Source organism: Erpetoichthys calabaricus, chromosome 4 (genome assembly GCF_900747795.2).
Source record: "Erpetoichthys calabaricus chromosome 4, fErpCal1.3, whole genome shotgun sequence".
Lineage (NCBI taxonomy): Eukaryota > Metazoa > Chordata > Cladistia > Polypteriformes > Polypteridae > Erpetoichthys > Erpetoichthys calabaricus.
Window position 1 is genome coordinate 252,759,107 of NC_041397.2, and position 22,957 is coordinate 252,782,063.

At 37.4% G+C, this 22,957-nt stretch overlaps 1 protein-coding gene across 1 annotated transcript in view; it reads left to right on the forward strand.

Annotated features, from left to right (window-relative positions):
- Positions 1–22,957, forward strand: part of rev1 (REV1 DNA directed polymerase) — a 225,400-nt gene that overhangs the window by 111,182 nt on the left and 91,261 nt on the right. The window contains exon 3 of the mRNA XM_028800617.2: positions 9,167–9,299. Coding sequence (XP_028656450.2) covers positions 9,167–9,299 — 133 coding nt within the window. The remainder of the gene's footprint in view (positions 1–9,166; positions 9,300–22,957) is intronic.

The following is a 22,957-nucleotide window of genomic DNA, read 5'->3' on the forward strand; positions in this document are numbered from 1 at the left end:
CCTGAGACTTACATATGTAGAGGCTATTTTGATCAATGTGAGTGAGAGAATCTTGCTAAACTCTATCTATCTATCTATAAAAGCTAGTGGTATCAGCATTTAATGCTCCATTCTGCCACCTTTGTTTACTTGTTCTAAAATTCTTTAATGTGTTACCTCTAATTAAAAGGTATTTTTTTCTTTCCAGTTGAAATCAGTAGTTTATTATGCATCTTGTTGCCCTTTTTACTAACATATGAATTTTAAAATTGAATCCACTCGCTTGCCTAAATATATTACTTGAATTTTGTTTTCATGAGCCATTGCACAAATAATTGCATTGTATTAAATGTTTGGTAGTGTATTCACTTGCTTTTATTTAAATATTGGAGTTCTTCATGGTGTAGCCAGTGTACAATTGTACACTGAGGTGCAAAAGGTCAAAGATGTTAAACTAAAGGCCCACATCACAGATTCAGCCCTTGCACCTTTTTAAAGTGGTCCACATAATCAATATTCAAAAGATGTTACATATGACCTTATGATATTACTTATCTTAAAGACCCCCTGTAACATGTGTTTCACATATTGATGACTGTTTATGATTTAGCCTGATTACATTTATACTTGCCATTAAAATGAATCTCCTTTGTCAATGTGCATGTATCTGCACAGCACAGTGCACCGCACCTTCAAACCTGTTTTGAGTAAGAACACTGGCTGCTTGTAATGACCCAATAAGAAAAAGTGAAAAGAAGGTGACTTGCTAACCTGCAATGGAGAACTTAAATGTTCTAGTATAATGCCTAAGATTTGACAGTCACATGAAGAAGATGCACCCTGCCCAGGATTGTTTCCTGCCTTGTGCCCTGTGTTGGCTGGGATTGGCTCCAGCAGACCCCCGTGACCCTGTGTTTGGATTCAGCGGGTTGGAAAATGGATGGATGGATGGATGAAGAAGATGGTAGCTCAGCTTCACATAAGCTGTTGCTGTTGCTGCGGTCTTTTTTTTTTTCTTTTTTAAAGCTTCACAGGTATCAGAGCTTTCCATTCTTTATCAGCTTACTTGACTGGTGCCACTGCCGTACACCATTCTTTTGTCTTTTTTTCTGACGTTATTGCTGTATTTGGATCTAAAATGTATTTGCAGTTCCACTAAAGTTAAACATGACCATTATCCATTTCTGACCAACTACAAATGTGGTCTGTATGATCCATTACCAATTACATTAACATTTACATTTATTTTTTTAGCAGATGCTTTTATCCAAAGCAATTTACAAAGGAGGTTGACATAACCGGGTAAGATCAGTCTTAAGTACTGTTTTGAAGAAGTGTAGCAGTACAGAATACAAACGTTGATGAAAATCTATAATGAAAATCTATAAAGCTGGCATAACAAAAAAATATCAATTAGCATTATGACAGATATCCGTAGAGCAAAAAAAATAATTAACAATTTGACATATTCACAGAATGGTAGGGCTTTCAATTGGTTCATAAGTACATTGAGGTGCTGACCCAATGACTACTCTGTAGGCAAGCATCAAAGATCACTAGCGCATTTACACCTAGTTTTTTAATGTAGGTAAGTTCCATCCGATCATGGTGCATGTTAATTCAGGTATAAACAGATGTACTTTAATTTAGCCACTCTTTCATGAGTATGAACTACTGCCCTTATTCTTTTTTTTTTTTTTTTTTTTCCCCCTCTTGCACTGATTGAATTTTTTCACACAGTGCTCATTTTGATCTTTGGTAGTTTCAATAACCTGTTGTAATGTGCAAAGCTAACTTGATTTGTCCTCAGGGATGAAATTTAACTTTTTACAGAAGCCCATAAAATAAATAAATGAACACACACACAGAATGGCCTAAACATACAGTCTGCTGTCTGCTCTTTTAATTAGTTTGTTGATTCGGTGTGCCCCTTTTGAATTGATGTTACCCAGTACACCACAGCATAGACAACCACAGTGGCCATCAGAGTTGCAGACCATGTGAAGGATGTCATTACCCACATTAAAAGAACGCAGTCTCCTAAGGAAAAAGAACCTTCTCTGCCCTTTCTTATTTAGGTCCTCTGTGTTGCAAGACCAGTCCAACCTGTCGTTGATGTGGTCCTCAAGTACATGAAAGAGTGCACCACCTCTACATCCACACAGTTTTACCTTTACCTTTTTTCTCATTCTTCTGCCTTTTTCCTACCTTAACACAAGCATGCCAGACAGTGATGTAACTAAAATAAGAGCTTTCACATAATGTTTGCTAAAATAATTTTTCTAAATTTGTTTCACAGTCTAGCTTTATTTAAGTAATGGAAAGCATTCCATGCTTGGTTGTTAGAGACTCTTCTTGAATTGTAACTGCGTATTGTGCCCCCTTCACCCTCACTACTGGCAAAGGCCCTGACCTGACCCTGCCTGGCAACAAGAACTATAATTTCACCATTACCTGAGACTTACAGTATTTGAGCTTAATTGGCCTTAATATTGAGTAGGTCATTTTTTTTCTGAGTCACTGAGTCAATTTGTGAGTTTCTCTGACTGTTTTCTTCCACTGGTGTGCTTTTGACCTTTTTACCTTTTATCTCAAAACATTGCTTTTTCATTGTGCTATACTACCTTTATTTATTGATTTACAGTATATTTTTTAACGGACCTTACCAGCCACCCTACTGTAAGCAATCAAATCAAAATCTAAAACATTCTAATAACAGCACATCCTTTTACCTTGACATAAATGATCTATCCCTTTTAACCACATACACTCCAACTGTGGAACCTAAAGGTATAAAGACCTAGTGTGAAGTTGGATCCAACATAAACCTTTATTTATTGTTGCACCTTTCTATAGCAAATATTTTACTAAAATACTTTAAAGATACTTAGTACAGCTGAATACATAAAGGTTTTATCACAGGAGCACAATTCCTAAGCAGACAGCGACAGCATAAGTTAATTAGAATGTCATACTGTTTTTCTTCCTTATACCATATTACCAGCAGCTTTTTTTCCCAGGTCATTTGACCAACAGTATTCTGGAGTTTGTGAAATCCTCAAAGGCCATTTTGTTAGATCAATTGGAAATACTAAATTGGCCTGGAATAAGTTATTGTGGGGTAAGTGCATGCGTGTGTGTTTGTCCTCTGATGAACTGGCCCCTTGTCCAGCCTTTCCATAGTGCTTACAGGAGAGTCATCAGTTTCTCACAACCTGCTTGTATAGTTTAAACAATTGATTCTTAAAATGTGTTTTGGACTTGAGGCCGTTTTTCAAGATACTGCACGTATCTTATAGTGAATTCCTTAATACAGTGGCTAAATTTGTTTTACTACATGTGTTGATGTGAAACATGTTTCCTTTTAATTGGATCAATATATTGCATATTATGTAGTGGCATTTTTTTTATAAAAAAAAAAAAAAAGGAAATTGAATTTGAATATTTTAATGCGTCAGTGCTCTGACTATAGATATTTTGTTTTGGGTTATTAAATGAAACTGATGAAATTTTCATCTTCTGTATTGGAAAACTACATGCATCAATATTAATATGTTTTTGCTGAAAGTCTATTCAGCAAAATCTATCAGAAATAGTAAACAATGTATATACTGAAAAACATTTTACTGTTTATATCTTTCCTTTTTACTGTTTTTCTCTGTGACCTTTTTCTACATCAGAATTTGAAATACAAGTGTGGCAAGTGAATAAGTTTGACCTCCATATCCACTTGGGTCGGACTTTTTATTTCTGCTGTCTGTATGTATGGTTTTGAATGTGCTTGTAGCATAAAAACATTAATTCTTGTTCCCTCACTTTTAAAGCTTCATTATTGTCACACCAATATTTACAGATTATGTGATATACAATTACTGGCACCCCAGCAACTCTGCATTAGTGTTGGATCAGTACTAAAACAGTTCAGAAGCAAATAATGGATAGCTCCAAAAGTGACTCCAGCCTTACTCCATGCCATCGCACTGGACTTACATACCACTATCCTTTTGATAGCCGTGAAGTCCACACTATGTCAAAGCAACTGGGGTGGTTTTAACCCAAGTGAACTCCCTATCACGTTGAAGCAATTTGTAGTCCTTCATGATATCCAATCACATCAATTTGTGTAGTTTCTTTTCCTGAAGTCTATGTATTGGATGTTTTGCCACAATTGCAATAGCAAGTGGTGAGGGAAGTGGGGTGGTTTGGGATTACTGATGTTTACTTCCAATACTGAAAGTTCCAAAATACTGGTACCATACCATTTAATTTTATTTTTTGGTACCTTTCCAGTAATGTTATGCTGCGTAACCCTACCCTGCATTAAAAACTTTGTTCAACCTCCCTTTGTCAGTAAAACAGTATGGAGTCGTCTTTTATACAGTAACATCTTATAAGGCTGTTGAAGGAAAGGGAAACTGAGACCATTTCTCTTTACAGAATCTCTCCAGATTGTTCAGGGTCCTATGTCCTCCTCTTCAGTTTACCCCACAGGTTTTCAATGTGGTTTAGGGACTGAGACAGCCATAACAGAAGCTTGATTTTGCATTCCTTTAACAATTTTTGTGCTGAAGTGGACATACAGTGCAGTTCGTCATTCTTGGGACAAAGACACATTACCTTTGGAGTCTGTAGTTGCCATTGTTCAACATGAGGACAAGAGCTGTACCAGTGAAAGTCAAAAAAGCCATAATGAGGCGGAAAAACAAGAATACAACCATTAGAGACAGCAGCAAAACCTTTGGATTACGTAAATCAACTGTAGAATATAATTTAAAAGAAAGAATGCAATGGTGAGCTCAGTAATCGCAGAGGGACTGGTAGGCCAAGGAAGCCCTTTACTGCTGTCAGAAGAATCCTCACTATTTTAAAGAAAAAGCCCCCTGGTAATTCTCTTACCATCCCTGCTCACTGGTCTTTGGAGCAAAATAAACTTTGCCTGTCTTCTAAGCAAGTTGGTAATACTTCCAGTTGATTTGAACTTTTACATTATTGCCCTAACTGCATATATGGGCATTTTCAGGTGAGTTGCATTTTTTATAGGCATTGCCTGACTTATGATCAACATACTTTTCTGTCATTTGAATTGTGTGTTCTCTTATCTTTCCCATTATGATGAATGAATAAGATAATTTGGCTTGTCTGCTACCTTATATTTATAGCCCAGTGACAGGAAGGCAATTGGATTACTGCTTAAAAGTTTCTACATTTCTTTGTTCAACTTAAAAAAAGTTTAATATAAATGGAAAAAATGCTTCAGTTACACTTAGTTTGTTAGGATTTCTAGGGATGCCAATAATTGTGGCACGTGTGATTTTGTAAAAATAAATATTTTTAAATGAGGGATTATTTTTTCTCAGAATAAATTTGCTTCAATTAAAAATTTGATTTTTTCCTATTTTTTCAGTGAGATATTAAGATACAGGCTCTATATAAATAAAATGTAGTGTTATTAGTATTATTATTAATTTCCCAAAGGACACTTTTTACTGTTTTTTTTTTTTTTTTTTTTTTAACCAGGGGTGCTACTAATAAATATGTATGATCAGAGTACACTTAATGAGCTTACAAATAACAAGATTAGTTCATTACTTGATTTAGAAGAAACATAAAAGCAAGTATCTATAAACAAAAAAAGAGGTTATTCACATTTGGTTTGCTGACTATTTCAGTTATTCCTTTTTTAATCCCATCAGTTCCACTTTTCTGAATTTGTGGAACCGCTCCATCAAAAGGTTATATGGGAGGTGCTACATCCAAAATTTCTACCAAAACTTTTTTCCCCATATAAATATACCTGAATCTTGAAGGATATGAGCAGGAAAATCTCTGAAACATGGCATTTACTGAATATACTTGATAAGAGGTATAAAGACAACAAAGTGATTATTAAAGTATAACTAAAACCCATTGTTTGATCATATGTAGCTTTCAGCTTGCCAGACACATAAATTGGGAAAAAAAAACAAAAACATTTCCAATACGGAACACATGATGTGCACGCATATCTATCTCTAGGTAGCACCTACTCTTACATGTGTAACTATGTAGACAGACAGTGTGGTTTACTGTTTAAGACTTTGGACTTCAATGGGTTCAACCCCATTACTGACGCTGTGCGGCCATGAGCATATCACTTGACCTTCCTGTGCTCCAATTAGAAAACCAAATCAGTTATATCATAAATGTTGTAAGTTGCCTTGGATAAAGGTGTCCGCCAAATAAATAAATGTAAATGCTCAAGTTATATGATTTACTTCCTGTTCCCATGGTAGCAAATAACAGGGAACTCCAGTCAACCCACACAAGCCATTTAGTGTAGGTACTATTGTGTTACTACATTCAATCAATTCAATTCAATCAATTCAATTCAATTTTAATTGTCATTTAACAGAACATCCAAGATGTGCTGCAGAACGAAAATACGATGCACAAGACTTTAATAAAAACACATAGTTAAAATCAGCCTACAATAAAATACTAAAATGCTTCATTTAAAAGACGAACGGCAGTAGAAAAAAAAACTGTTTTTAAACCTGGTAGTTCTACATTTCAGGCTGCGGTACCTTCTGCTTGAGGGCATGAGGGAAAAGAGTTCAGAGGCAGGATAAGTAGGGTCTCTAGAAATCCGCACAGCTCTGGCCAGACAGCGTTGTTTTGCCAAATCTTGTACATTAGGCAACGGGGCTCCAATGATCCTCTCCGCAGCCCTCACCACTTTCCTCAGTGCTTTCCAGTCCGAAGCGCTGCAGCTCTCCTGCCACAGAGAGCTGCTGCTGGTTAGCACGCTCTCTATGGTCCCTCTGTAAAAAGTGGTGAGGACTGACTTACTGAGATGGGCCCTCTTTAGCCTCCGCAGAAAGATCAAGCGCTGGTGAGCTTTCTTGATGACGGAGGAGGTGTGCAGGGACCAGGTGAGGTTGTTCGTCACATTAACTCCCAGGAACTTAGTAGACTGCACAATTTCCACAGCAGTGTTCTTAATGTAGACCGGGATGTGTATCAGCTGTTTCTTTCTGAAGTCGATCACCAGTTCTTTTGTTTTTTTGACATTCAGTATCAGATTGTTTTTATCACACCATTCCACAAATGACTTCACCTCCTCTCTGTAATCCCCTTCCCCGTCACCTCGAAATGATGCTACCATGTTAAAAAGTGAATAATTAATTAAAACTGTTATGAACTAATGTGAGAGGGGCCCTGAGGACACTTAGCTGAGTAAATGTCATATAAAGGCTGGCTGAAAAAACATAAGTTAAAAATTGTAATTAAAACAATACGCATTTTGATAAAAAATTTGGTATAGGTTATAGGTCAATGACTGGGGTCATTGTGGGCACATGTACAAATTACAGTGAAATTGTTATGTATAATATAAATGTTTAATATACAGTGGTGTGAAAAACTATTTGCCCCCTTCCTGATTTCTTATTCTTTTGCATGTTTGTCACACAAAATGTTTCTGATCATCAAACACATTTAACCATTAGTCAAATATAACACAAGTAAACACAAAATGCAGTTTTTAAATGATGGTGTTTATTATTTAGGGAGAAAAAAAATCCAAACCTACATGGCCCTGTGTGAAAAAGTAATTGCCCCCTTGTTAAAAAATAACCTAACTGTGGTGTATCACACCTGAGTTCAATTTCCGTAGCCACCCCCAGGCCTGATTACTGCCACACCTGTTTCAATCAAGAAATCACTTAAATAGGAGCTGCCTAACACAGAGAAGTAGACCAAAAGCACCTCAAAAGCTAGACATCATGCCAATATCCAAAGAAATTCAGGAACAAATGAGAACAGAAGTAATTGAGATCTATCAGTCTGGTAAAGGTTATAAAGCCATTTCTAAAGCTTTGGGACTCCAGCGAACCACAGTGAGAGCCATTATCCACAAATGGCAAAAACATGGAACAGTGGTGAACCTTCCCAGGAGTGGCCGGCCGACCAAAATTACCCCAAGAGCGCAGAGACGACTCATCCGAGAGGTCACAAAAGACCCCAGGACAACGTCTAAAGAACTGCAGGCCTCACTTGCCTCAATTAAGGTCAGTGTTCACGACTCCACCATAAGAAAGAGACTGGGCAAAAACGGCCTGCATGGCAGATTTCCAAGACGCAAACCACTGTTAAGCAAAAAGAACATTAGGGCTCGTCTCAATTTTGCTAAGAAACATCTCAATGATTGCCAAGACTTTTGGGAAAATACATTGTGGACTGATGAGTCAAAAGTTGAACTTTTTGGAAGGCAAATGTCCCGTTACATCTGGTGTAAAAGGAACACAGCATTTCAGAAAAAGAACATCATACCAACAGTAAAATATGGTGGTGGTAGTGTGATGGTCTGGGGTTGTTTTGCTGCTTCAGGACCTGGAAGGCTTGCTGTGATAGATGGAACCATGAATTCTACTGTCTACCAAAAAATCCTGAAGGAGAATGTCCGGCCATCTGTTCGTCAACTCAAGCTGAAGCGATCTTGGGTGCTGCAACAGGACAATGACCCAAAACACACCAGCAAATCCACCTCTGAATGGCTGAAGAAAAACAAAATGAAGACTTTGGAGTGGCCTAGTCAAAGTCCTGACCTGAATCCAATTGAGATGCTATGGCATGACCTTAAAAAGGCGGTTCACGCTAGAAAACCCTCAAATAAAGCTGAATTACAACAATTTTGCAAAGATGAGTGGGCCAAAATTCCTCCAGAGCGCTGTAAAAGACTCATTGCAAGTTATCGCAAACGCTTGATTGCAGTTATTGCTGCCAAGGGTGGCCCAACCAGTTATTAGGTTCAGGGGGCAATTACTTTTTCACACAGGGCCATGTAGGTTTGGATTTTTTTTTCTCCCTAAATAATAAACACCACCATTTACAAACTGCATTTTGTGTTTACTTGTGTTATATTTGACTAATGGTTAAATATGTTTGATGATCAGAAACATTTTGTGTGACAAACATGCAAAAGAATAAGAAATCAGGAAGGGGGCAAATAGTTTTTCACACCACTGTATACAATAGCCTTTAATAGGTAGTACTTGATGTAGTTTTTGCAGCCTCTACCATTTTGCCCACAGTTACTAAAAAGCAATGTTCTGCAGTGTAGTAATTGTTTGCTATAAGTTGGTATTGGCAAATTTCCTGTTAAGAACTGTAATTTTTGTTCAACTGATTTTGTGCTACTTGTTTTCAGGGTGGTTATATGGCTGCAAAAGTCTGTAAGCTGGAGGAGCAGTTTAGACATGATGCACCGAAACAGCAACAGCACGAGGGCATCTCCTCAAGCATTTTCAGTGGTGTGGCAATTTATGTCAACGGGTATACTAGTAAGTGTATTTATTGATCATAAAGCTGTGGATTTCCTTGCTTGTGCTGTGTCTTTGTAGTCTGTAAGAAGACCTGACCATATTTTATCTTAATATAGTAAAAGAAAACAAAAAAGGACAATATCTCTAAAAAGTTACATTTTCATACGTGTATTTCTGTCTTTCATTAATTATTCCTGTCTATATTGTTTTCTGTATTGTAATAGCTACAGTATATTCTTTCTCTTGTCATACTGTACTTGTCTTATGCAAAGCCTGAAAAAACGAGTCTTAAGATTTTATGAGAGAGCTAAAGACTTCAGCTGTATGTCAATGTGCAGTTGTTATTATTTTCCATACATTATTTTTCCATCTTTTTAGTCTTATTCTTGTGTGTAGCTTAACATTTCCAGTTGTTCAGTCTTGTTTTGAATATAAATTGCCTGATTATAATTCTTTTTTTTTTTTTTTTTTTTTTTTACATTTTTTTCTTCATTTTCAAGATCTTTCAGTACATCTTGCTAATTTGATCAACAAATAGCTACATTTTCATAATGCCCAGTTTCTTGTGTTAACTGTTTAGAATGCCACTTTCAGGAACATAAATGGATAGCAAATGGCTCTGGTGTAAAAGCTTACTTTTTTATTTTTTCTCCTATTATATGTGTATTTGTGTGCATGTATTAACTTGAACTGTTATGTACTAATGTACTAGGTTCAGTTAAATACATTAGTTACAATGCTTCAGTGTTTCTTTCACAATTCACAAAAACTATTATTTTTAATAGTTTCTATCATGAACTGTTAAGGGTTGGTTCCTGGGTTCCTGGCTTTTTCCTGATTCTGCAAGGGTAAGCTTCATCACCCCTTGATACTGAGTTGGATTAAGTGGGTTAAACAATTATGAACAGTGAAAACTACAAAAAATATGTTCTCTTAATAATTCATTCATTACATTTATATAGCACTTTTCTCAGTACTCAAAGCGCTATCCACACAGGGAGGAACCGGGAAGCGAACCCACAATCTTCCACAGTCAACTTACTGCAGAGCAGCAGCACTACTTAATTACTTAAGGTCATCAGTCTTTTTCTTATGCTTGCTGTTCTAGAGTAAATAATGTAAATTTTTTTTTTATGTAATTACTGTATACTAAATTATTTCAAAGTCAATATTTCTTCACTTTGCTTGCTTCATTGTTGACAATTCAAGCTAATATTAAACAAACTGCATTTATCCACTTTAGTTGCACTTTCATCCCATTCAGAGGAGAGAGAGAGAGAGCGCGCATACTTGTTGCAACAGGTTCAGGTTAGAACTCCAGCCTCTGAAATGTACAGTACCCTCCATAATGTTTTGGACAAAAATCTGTTTTTCTTTGATTTACCCTTCCGTTTCACAGTTTAAAATTATAATCAAAGAAATCAGACATGATTAAAGTGCACATTGCAGACCTGTGCAGATTTAAGGTTATTTGCATACATTTCAGTCATACCATGTAGAAATGACATTTTTCACACATGCCAACCCAACCCCCACCCATTTCAGGGCGCCATAATATTTGGGATATAGCAATGGTAGGTGTGTTAAAGCAGTCATATTTAGTACTTTGTTATGTTGCATGTCCTTTCCATGCAATAACTGCTTGAAGTCTGATTCATAGACACCACCAGGTAGGTGCTGAGTATATTCTCTGTTGATGTCCTGGCAAGCCTCTAATGCAGCCATCTTCAGCACCTCCTTGTTTCGGAGGCTTGTCCTCTTATTAAGTTTTCTCTTCAGGATATGGAAGGCATGCTAAATAGGATTCAAATTGGATGACAGGCTTGCCTTTCAAGAATTTTCTATGTTTTAGCTTTAGCTGTGTTGTCTTAACAATATGTTTGGGATCATTATTTTGTAGGATGAAGCATGTCCAGTGAGTTTGGAGATATTTACTGGAACTTGAGCAGATAAGATATTTTTACACACCTCAGAATTAATTTTTTAGATGCTGCCAGCACTTATATCATCATTGAAGAAAAGTGTGCCAGTACCTGTGGCAGCCATAACTCCCCCACCACCATGTTTAACAGATGAGATAGTATACATTGGATCTTGGACTTTTCCTTTCGTCTCCACATTTTGCTTTTACCATCAGTCTGATACAGATTCACCTTTGTCTCGTCCATCTACAAGACTTTTTTCCAGAATTCTGTAATCTGGCCATCCTGTTTTTATGTCTATCTAGTGGTTTTCACCTTGCAGTGTTGCCTCTGTATTTCTGTTCATGAAGTCTTCTGCAGATAGTAGTCTCTGACACATACACATCTGCCTCCTGCAAATAGTAGTGTCTGACACATACACATCTGCCTCCTGAAGACTGTTTCTGAGAGGCATTTGATGCTTTTTCATTACCATAGTTGGGAATTTTCTTTCATCAGCAGTGGAGGGCTTGCTTGGCTTACCAGTTCCTTTTCAATTACTGAGCTCACCACTGCATTCTTTCTTAATTATATTCCAGACAGTCGATTTAGGTAGACCTAAGGTTTTAATGATGTCTGTAATGATTTTATTCTTATTATTTAGACTCTTAATGGCTTCTTTGACTTTCATTGACATAGCTTTTGTCTTCATGTTGAACAATGGCAACTGCAGTCTGTAGGTAGAAGCAAGCCGAGGTATCTTATGTCTGCACTAATGATGCATTGAAATACACCTGAGTAATCACAAACACCTGTGACGCCAATTGTTCCGAACATTAAGGTGCCCTGAATTGGAGGGACCATGTATAAAAAGGTGCGGCACGGTGGTGCAGTGGTAGCGCTGCTGCCTCGCAGTAAGGAGTCCTGGGTTTGCTTCCTGGGTCCTCCCTGCGTGGAGTTTGCATGTTCTCCCTGTGTCTGCATGGGTTTCCTCCAGGTACTCAGGTTTCCTCCCACAGTCCAAAGACATGTCGGTTAGGTGCATTGGCGATTCTAAATTGTCCTTAGTGTGTGGGTGTGTGTGCGCCCTGCCCGGGGTTTCTTTCCTGCCTTGCTCCCTGTGTTGGCTGGTATTGGCTCCAGCACACCCCCGTGACCCTGTAGTTAGGATATAGCGGGTTGGATAATGGATGGATGTATAAAAAGTGTAACCAAAATGTATGCAAATACCCTTAAATTAAAGTCTGCAATGAACATTTTAATCATATCGGAATTGTTTGTTTTGTAATTTTAATCTGTGGAGCAAGGGGGTAAATCAAAGAGAAAACTGTCTTTGTCCCAAAAATTATGGAAGGCAATGGACATGTATACATTGTCATAAAATAAATTTATAATTATTAGTTAACCTGACATGTTTCATACAGAATGTTTTTGAAACAAAGTACGTGGAGAAAATGTTCATAAATTCAGAGACGAAAAGGGGGCTGTATACAAGACAGGAGTTTCATACAAAGTTTTGGACATCTGTGGCTAAATTGCATCTTTTGTTAACATTTGAAGAAAAATGAGTAAATATAATTTCAACTGCAAATAAAACGATGGCATACAGTGGTGTGAAAAACTATTTGCCCCTTCCTGATTTCTTATTCTTTTGCATGTTTGTCACACAAAATGTTTCTGATCATCAAACACATTTAACCATTAGTCAAATATAACACAAGTAAACACAAAATGCAGTTTTTAAATGATGGTTTTTATTATTTAGGGAGAAAAAAAAATCCAAACCTACATGGCCCTGTGTGAAAAAGTAATTTCCCCCTGAACCTAATAACTGGTTGGGCCACCCTTAGCAGCAATAACTGCAATCAAGCGTTTGCGATAACTTGCAATGAGTCTTTTACAGCGCTCTGGAGGAATTTTGGCCCACTCATCTTTGCAAAATTGTTGTAATTCAGCTTTATTTGCGGGTTTTCTAGCATGAACCGCCTTTTTAAGGTCATGCCATAGCATCTCAATTGGATTCAGGTCAGGACTTTGACTAGGCCACTCCAAAGTCTTCATTTTGTTTTTCTTCAGCCATTCAGAGGTGGATTTGCTGGTGTGTTTTGGGTCATTGTCCTGTTGCAGCACTCAAGATCTCTTCAGCTTGAGTTCATGAACAGATGGCCGGACATTCTCCTTCAGGATTTTTTGGTAGACAGTAGAATTAATGGTTCCATCTATCACAGCAAGCCTTCCAGGTCCTGAAGCAGCAAAACAACCCCAGACCATCACACTACCACCATCATATTTTACTGTTGGTATGATGTTCTTTTTCTGAAATGCTGTGTTCCTTTTACACCAGATGTAACGGGACATTTGCCTTCCAAAAAGTTCAACTTTTGACTCATCAGTCCACAAGGTATTTTCCCAAAAGTCTTGGCAATCATTGAGATGTTTCTTAGCAAAATTGAGACGAGCCCTAATGTTCTTTTTGCTTAACAGTGGTTTGCGTCTTGGAAATCTGCCATGCAGGCCGTTTTTGCCCAGTCTCTTTCTTATGGTGGAGTCGTGAACACTGACCTTAATTGAGGCAAGTGAGGCCTGCAGTTCTTTAGACGTTGTCCTGGGGTCTTTTGTGACCTCTCGGATGAGTCGTCTCTGCGCTCTTGGGGTAATTTTGGTCGGCCGGCCACTCCTGGGAAGGTTCACCACTGTTCCATGTTTTTGCCATTTGTGGATAATGGCTCTCACTGTGGTTCGCTGGAGTCCCAAAGCTTTAGAAATGGCTTTATAACCTTTACCAGACTGATAGATCTCAATTACTTCTGTTCTCATTTGTTCCTGAATTTCTTTGGATCTTGGCATGATGTCTATCTTTTGAGGTGCTTTTGGTCTACTTCTCTGTGTCAGGCAGCTCCTATTTAAGTGATTTCTTGATTGAAACAGGTGTGGCAGTAATGAGGCCTGGGGGTGGCTACGGAAATTGAACTCAGGTGTGATACACCACAGTTAGGTTATTTTTTAACAAGGGGGCAATTACTTTTTCACACAGGGCCATGTAGGTTTGGATTTTTTTTCTCCCTAAATAATAAACACCATCATTTAAAAACTGCATTTTGTGTTTACTTGTGTTATATTTGACTAATGGTTAAATGTGTTTGATGATCAGAAACATTTTGTGTGACAAACATGCAAAAGAATAAGAAATCAGGAAGGGGGCAAATAGTTTTTCACACCACTGTATATATAAAATTTATTTGATGAACTTAAAAATGTAAAAAAATAATACGTGTAAATGTGACACTTTGGTCACACTACTAAGCCAGTATTAAATAAAATCCTCTTTGGCAAAAAATACAGCTTGAAAACATATTTTTGTAGCCAGCTATGAGTCCCTGAATTCTTGCTTTGGAAATTTTTTCCCCGTTCTTCTTTGCAGATTGCTTCCAGCCGTGAGATATTCTTGGGCTGCCTTGTATGCTAAGTAGATATAAGATCTACCCACAGATTTTTAAAGATGATCAAGTCTGGGGACTGCGAGGGCCATTCCAAAACCTTCACCTTGTGTTTATTGAGGTACTTTATAGTAGATTTCAAAGTGAATGTTGGATCATTGTCTTATTATAGAAGCCATCTTTTTTTCAGCTTCAGTTTTCTGACTGACTGCCTGACATTCTCTCCAAGATTTTGTTGATTTTTAGTGTCATCAATTGTTTACTGCACTCACACGATGTGAGCTGTGTCAGTAGCTTCCACAGTATCTCAAAGCATAACCCCATACCTAACAGATGGCAAGGTATTCTTTTCTTCAAATGTTTCTCCATTTTTGTGATGGTTGCAGAACAGTTAGGTTTTAACTTTATCTGTCCAAAGCACTTGATTCCAAATTGTCTGTCTTATACAGATTTTGTGTTTTATGAAGAGGTCACAGAAAATTTTTTTTCTGATTGGTCTTCCAGGAAGGCCATGTTCATGTAGGTAAAACTACATAGTAGAGCAGTCAACCACCACTGCTTTCCCAGCCAGAAAGTCATATGGAGATTTTGCTTTGATCTATTCATTATATGAGCTGTTCTATCTGTCAGTTTTGTTGGTCTTCCAGATTTTTCTCTTGACTTCCATGGTTCCCTTAACTACCGATTCTTAACAACATTTTGAACTATAGAAATTGCTAGCTGGAATTGCTTTGATATCCTTTTATAACCTTCTCCTGTTTTGTAGGCATCAATTAGTTTAATTTTCAGACAGTCAGTTGCTTAGATGTGCTTAAGATTGTTGAGTGTTGCACAGTATTTGAAGTGTCAAAGAATTTATTAGACTATGGAATTGTCAGCTGATGACAATTCTTTACCATACTAAACTAACAAGCTAAGTCAGACCAATGACCTAAAAACTCCTGAGACCTTACAACTGAAAAGATGCCTACATATTTTTTTTTTTACGTTTTCAAGTTTGTGTTCTACCTAATCTAATTTGTGTCTTTACATTAACATTTTCATTAAAATGTCATTGTTTTAGATTTTTTTTGACAATGACAATAAAATTTGTAATTTGGCCAGGGGAATTGAAATGTATAATGCTGGCTTAGTCTTAAATTTACCTGTAGACCTAATTGATGCAAAAAAAGTAGCCCATGTGCCATACCACCTTAAACCTACCCCCAAGTTATATGTAAAATGCAAGTTCATAATTTTAAAGATGAATTTTATTTCCCCACAGTCGTGTCATATGTTCTTGTGTGTAAGTAAAGCAGTACTTATAAATAAAATTTTTAAAATTGCCTTCCCCCAAAAGAAGAAACATGAAACAAATAGACAAAATGTATCTGTCTGCACTACCTTTACAGTATATAATTCTTAGAACAGAGTTGCAAGAAACATTGCATTGTTGGGGATGTATCTGTCAAAAAAAGTGTTTCTCCTGCAAGAGTGCTCTGAACAATCCTTATCTTTTTAGATTGCCAAAAGAGTGGTGAGAATTTTTCTCCTTCACCCATTAATATTAAGAAGTGTCCACCTTGGGTACCACCATCAGCCAAATTCCCAAGAGAAGCATCACTAAATAGGACCAGTTTTAAACAGTCATCATGCCTAAATGTTTTGATTCCAATTTCCTTACTATTTTGTTTGTTTCATGAATGTTTTGTACTGTAGCATACTTCACGTTAGATGTGAGGCTGCAGACATCATATCTGGTCTGCTTTGCTGAGCAATCCATAGATGCTGATCTGTTTTTGATTTTAGCAAATCAGTTTCTGTGTTTGTAAGTGGTGCTTCCTATTGCAGGGCTCTTGAAGAGTCCATAGGAACAGGACAGAGGTTTTTTTATGTAGCTTTGCTGCTGTAATTGTATAACTCCACCAGAAACATTCACATGTATTCTAAAATAAAAAAAAAATATATTACATCCAATTTAAAACATAGATTTTAATTAAGGAATTACAGTTTCTGCAAAGTGTTTCGAGCCCCCCAAATAAGTCATCAACATGAGAAGCAAGAACTCTGCATACACTGCCATGTTCTTCGATCCAGCAGAAAACAGCAGGTTGTATTAGTGATGTCACTTTGTTGTAAAAATAGAGTGACATACTGTATCTGCAAGTACATAAACACGTTTTTAGTTTCTACAATATTCCCTTACATTTAGCTTCAATTGGAGGCTGAAAATAAATATCTCAAGACAGTTCTATTCCTTGCAAGAATGCTAATTTAACATCTATGGAGTGTACATTCCATTACCTATAACAAATAACAGCTTGAAGCACTCTTAGTGATTCAGAAGAACATGTTGGGGAATCTTTTGGAAATTCATCCCTACCAAATTCTTCAAAACCTCTAGCCACATTGTGGGCTTTAGGCACTATACTGGTGGTTTCTCTTTCAAAGTGCATACCCATCTTGTGGAAACACACTTTTGCTCTAGACTGGGAGTTTCATCACAAACTTTGTTGTATTTTCAATTGCAGTATTTCTCTTGCTTAGCTATATCAAAAGACACAATATGCTCTGCATATTGTCCTTTAATTCAATATTAAGACCATCAATTATTTGCAAATCAGCTGAGCCGGTGGTCCCAGCAAGCTCATCAGACTCTAACACAAATTGTACCAATTTCCATATTTACCACTGGCTTTTGCTGCTTGTCCAAGAATTTCCACTTTATGGTGGACTCCATTGTCTCTGTCAATGTATTTAATAGTTTGACCTGGTTTCAGTGCAAGCTGCGGGTTTACTGAAAATCGCTGAACATCCTCAGTTTCTTCATTAACAGTTCCTCTGTCACTATTGATATTGACTATTGTCTCTTTCATTGTCATTGTTAACCAAATCATTTTCTGTCTTTTCTTTGACATTTTCAGTGGAATTCAGCCCTGTTGGGAAACTGTCTATTTCTTGAACCCCCAACTTCTGCACAGTCAACTCATGTATAGTATGTTTTGTTTCCAGTCTTGTACTTTTCATCTATGGAGTGCAGCTGTTTTCCAAGAATTCTGTGTATCCTATTGGAATATTCAGCTTCTGCAAATGCTTTATGAGCTGCATTCAAAGCTGTAATATGTTGTCCATCCCAGACACTCATTGTGGATCCTTTCAGGGGCTGGTGGCATGTCAGTTAGTATAGAAGGCAAAGTTGGGTTGAAGCACAAGTTGATATGGACTATAGCCACATGCATTGTGTATAGTATTCTTTGTCATGAGTGTCCAGTCTAATGCAATTTACCTGTCATATGCATTAATTTATTTAACCTTCTAAAGGATTTCTGTCAGTGTTTGGTTGTGTCTTTCTAAAAGCCCATTACTCCATGGGCTGTATTCTGCTGTTGACTTTATTTCTATTTTAAAATTTTCAGCCATGTCTCTCATTTCTTTGTTGTTAAATTCTATTTTATTGTCACTAGATATTTTTTGTGGTAGGCTATGAATACTTACCCTTGACTGCATAAAATGCTTCACCCATACCACCCATTTGGTTCAAGTTCATGTAGGTCCATGGCAACAGTCTCATTATACCTTGAGGCCTCTGGTAAGTCCACAGTTGGCTTAGGCCTAGACTTGCTATATTTCAAGCATGTTTCACAACTATTCACAGTTTGCTGTTAAATAGATACACATTCTATGTCATTATTACCAGAACTAAGCAGCAAGTACTATCATATTTCTGCATACCATTGTAGTGTTGTTCAAACTCTGCAGTTATCAAAGGATGAGTATGCCTCATGAGGGGCCTTTTTCCTCCTTCAGAAATACCCCATCGAGTATTTGGATTAAGTTATCCATACCAGTGTCTAAGTCCTATGCTGGTATTTCTAGCACCATATCTCTTGCTCTGCCCCTAAGCGAAAGTGCCACAGCCAGTGCTTGCTTTTTCTTTTCCAAGTCATTCACTTCACAAATTTCAAGTTTATTTTTCCAGTTTTCATATGATTTTATTCATCAAGGAAAGGAGGTATTTTGTAATTCCCAGCCATCTTCTGCTACCAGTGTTAGTCTTCAATAAGCACATCAGTTTGAATGTGAAATATTTTACTTACATAGATGCAAAACAACAAAACATCAACAAAACTAACAACATCCATGCTTTCCAAACAAGGAAGATATATTGTTGTAAAGGGGGACAAAAACAATAATTCAGTCTGAGTATGTTAATAATGAGCTTAACAGTTAGAATCCTATCGAACATCTATGGAAAGAATTGAAACATGCAGTCTGAAGAAGGCACCTTTCAAACCTGACACAGCTGTTCGCTCAGGAAATGGGCCAAAGTGCTTGTTGACAGGTGGAGAAGTGTCATTGAGAACTACAGGCTTGTTTGCAGTGATTGCATCTAAAGGTTGTGCAACAAAATATTATGTGACGTGACCCATTATTTTTATCTGTGCTATTTTCAATTGTGTTAATATTTGAAATATTCTGTTGAATCAAAGCTCTAAAGCAAAATCTTCTTTTTAATATACAGTCATGGCCGAAATTATCGGCACCCCTGGAATTTTCCCAGAAAATGCACAGTTTCTCCCAGAAAATTGTTGCAATTACAAATGTTTTGGTATACAGATGTTTATTTCTTTTATGTGTGTTGGAACAACACAAAAAAACAGAGAAAAAAAGCCAAATCTGACATCATTTCACACAAAACTCAAAAACCGGGCTGGACAAAATTATTGGCACCCTCAACTTAATATTTGGTTGCACGCCCTTTGGAAAAAATAACTGAAATCAAGTGCTTCCTATAACCATCAACAAGCTTGTTACACCTCTCAACTGGAATTTCCGACCACTCATCTTTTGAAAACTGCTCATGGTCTCTCAGATTTGAAGGGCGCCTTCTTCCAACAGCAATTTTGAGATCTCTCCATAAGTGTTCAATCGGATTTAGATCCGGACTCATTGCTGGTCACTTCAGAACTCTCCAGTGCTTTGTCTTCAACCATTTTTGGGTGCTTTTAGAGATATGTTTGGGGTCATTGTCCTGCTGGAACACCCATGACCTCTGACGCAGACCCAGCTTTCTGACACTGGGCCCTACATTGTGCCCCAATATCTTTTGGTAGTCTTCAGATTTCATGATGCCTTCTACACAGTCAAGGCATCCAGTGCCAGAGGCAGCAAAACATCCCCAAAACATCTTAGAACCTCCACCATGTTTGACTGTAGGTACTGTGTTCTTTTCTTCGTAGGCCTCATTCCGTTTTCTGTAAACAGTAGAATGATGAGTTTTACCAAAAAGCTCTACCTTGGTCTCATCAGTTCGCAAGACGTTCGCCCAGAAGGATTTTGGCTTCCTCAAGTACATTTTGGCAAACTCCAGTCTGGCTTTTTTATGTTTCTGTGTCAGCAATGGGGTCCTCTTGGCTCTCCTGCCACTGGCTCTCCTGCCATAGTGTTTCATTTTGTTCAGATGTCGACGGGTAGTTCGAGCTGACACTGATGCACCCTGAGTCTGCAGAACAGCTTGAATATGTTTTGAAGTTGATTGGGGTTGTTTATCCACCATTCGGACTATCCTTCGTTGCAGTCTTTTATCAATTTTTCTCTTCCGTCCACGTCCAGGGAGATTTACTACAGTGCCATGTGTTGTGAACTTCTTGATTATGTTGTGCACAGTGGACAAAGGAACATGAAGATCTCTGGAGATGTACTTGTAGCCTTGACATTTTTGATATTTTTCCACAATTTTTGTTCTCAAGTCCTCAGACAATTCTCTGCTCTTCTTTCTGTTCTCCATGCTTAGTGTGGCACACTCAGACACACAACAGAAGGGTTGAGTCAACTTTTCTCCATTTTAACTGGCTTCAGGTGTGATTGCTGTATTGCTAGCACCTGTTTCTTGCCACAGGTGAGTTCAAACGAGCATCATATGCTTGAAATAAAACGATTTACCCACAATTTTGAAAAGGTGCCAATAATTTTGTCCGGCCCATTTTTGGAGTTCTGTGTGACATAATATCAGATTTGGCTTTTTTTCTCTGTTTTTTTGTGTTGTTCCAATGCACATAAAGGAAATAAACATGTGTATACCAGAACATTTGTAATTGCAACAATTTTCTGGGAGAAATGGTGCATTTTCTGGGAAAATTCCAGGGGTGCCAATAATTTCGGCCATGACTGTATAATGATGGGTGCCAGTTACTTTTGTCAGTTTCAAGTTATTTCAGAGATAATTGAGTACCAACAAATTTGTCCACATCTGTATGTTTAAGTGACTATTCATTTTTGTTTTTATGGCAAATGTTAGTTTAGTTTGCTTTTTTACAGTGATGTGTGTGTCATTTTCCTTATTTATTAATGTACAGTAGTGGTTTTCTAATCTGTCCTGAGGTACACTACATGGCTACAGGTTTTTATTGCAACCAATTTCATAGTGAGTTTGTGAATTGTACATTTTAATGCTTTTGTTTCACATTTTTCTTATGCCCATTAGACATTATTAGACATATATCTGGAGGGAACTTTTTTAACATTTTTATTACAGCCTTAGTTAACAACACGTTTCTGAGACCAATTAATGTACGTCACAATTGTGGTTGTGCAGAACAATTTCCAAATTTGTAATTTATTTTCAGTTTACCATAAAGGATCATTTTTTATATTTCACAGAATCTTGAGTATGCAAAACTTGGGTATGTTTTGTATCAGTTTTCCTTCTAACTAAACCAGCAAATGTAATATTTTTTTCCTTATTTGCAGTTCAAGAATGGTTAATTTATTAATGTATTTTCTGAATCTGCTTATTTCTTTAGTGATTTAAATGGAGATCTACTCAGTTTCCATGCAGCTCTGCTTTGGAGCAAATGGCCAGAATTATGCATACAACGTCATATATCCACTTTGTTTATTTTCGAAGTGTAGTGTTATCAGTAAAATGTCTGTTTTATATAGTGTCTATCATGATGAATTAGCTTAAAGAGATCTTAGCGCATAAAATGTCATCATTTTTAATATACAGTATTTAGTATGTTTTATGCATTGCTATTTTCTGCAGTAACGTAGTAGTCATTTGCTAAAGAACAATGAAAACGGAAGCTGTACTTTCACTTACAGAACAGAAAACCGCAAGAACCTGCCAGAAATCTGTTTAATGATAAAAACATTTCAATTTTATGCATTTTTGTGTCGTGTCTCTAATTATCAACTGAACAATATAATAGTGCTATTCTGCAAAACCAGTTCATTTGAGCAAGGAAGAGTATCACTTTCATAATTCTTTTGTAAATTAGTCAATCAATGTATGACTTTCAATGTATTCCTTTTCTAAAAATGGGCTAGCTTGCACCTGTGGAATTAACACAGAGAGATCAATGATACAAGTTTGTTGAGGGATACAATTTAGCAATTTAAAGTCACCAGTCAGCCTATTTTCTAGGAATGTTTAGGAGAACATCAGGCATATATAAATGAAGGACATGTGTGTGTATGTGTGTGTGTGTGTGTGCGCGCACGTGTGTGTGTGAGAGTAGCAGTCCGCCCAGCTCACGCTTAACTACAGCCACTAGATGGGGCATGCATGTAGTTTTAAATTTTTTTGGGTGCTTACATGCACCTCAGTTCTCACTACGAAAGATGTGTGTGTGCATGTGTATGGAGCAGTCCGTTCTGCTCACACTCAGTCACAGTCACTGCAGTTGATGTGAATTCTATGGAAGATGTAGAAGCTTATACAGGTGTTACTTGCACTTGATGAGATGGCACATGCATGCACTTTAAAATGTTTTCAGCGCTTGCATGTACCTCACTTCTCATCCAACCCTAACAGACAAACTTAGCTCTGTGGTGCATACACATTGTATGGTAGCTAGTTGTGTGAATGTATGTTTGCCTGAGACAGGTTCCATCCTGTGCTGCTCAATTTTTGCCATACCTGCACTCGACTACATGTCCGTCTCGGACAAGATACGACATGGCCCAGCCCACTTAGCTAACGCCTCCGGACGTTCACAATTGTAGTAAAACTGCTAGGGAGACTTCGGATTGTTTTTTGTCCCAAAGACCACACACAGCTAGTTACTATATATTCAGTACTCCAACACATGACATCCCAGTGAACTTAAGACTTCAGAAATCACTCTTGTCCGAATCATATACTCGAGGACATCAGTGGAAAGTAAGGGGAAGTGCATTTAAAACTGAAACCAAGAAGCACTTCTTTACTCAAAGAGCTGTGGGACTCTGGAACAAACTACCGAGACATGTAGTTGTAGCACAAACCTTGGCATCCTTTAAGAAATATCTTGTTGATATATTGGAACAGCTTAGCTATTAGCTAAAGAAACGGGCTTGGTGAACTGAATGCTATCCT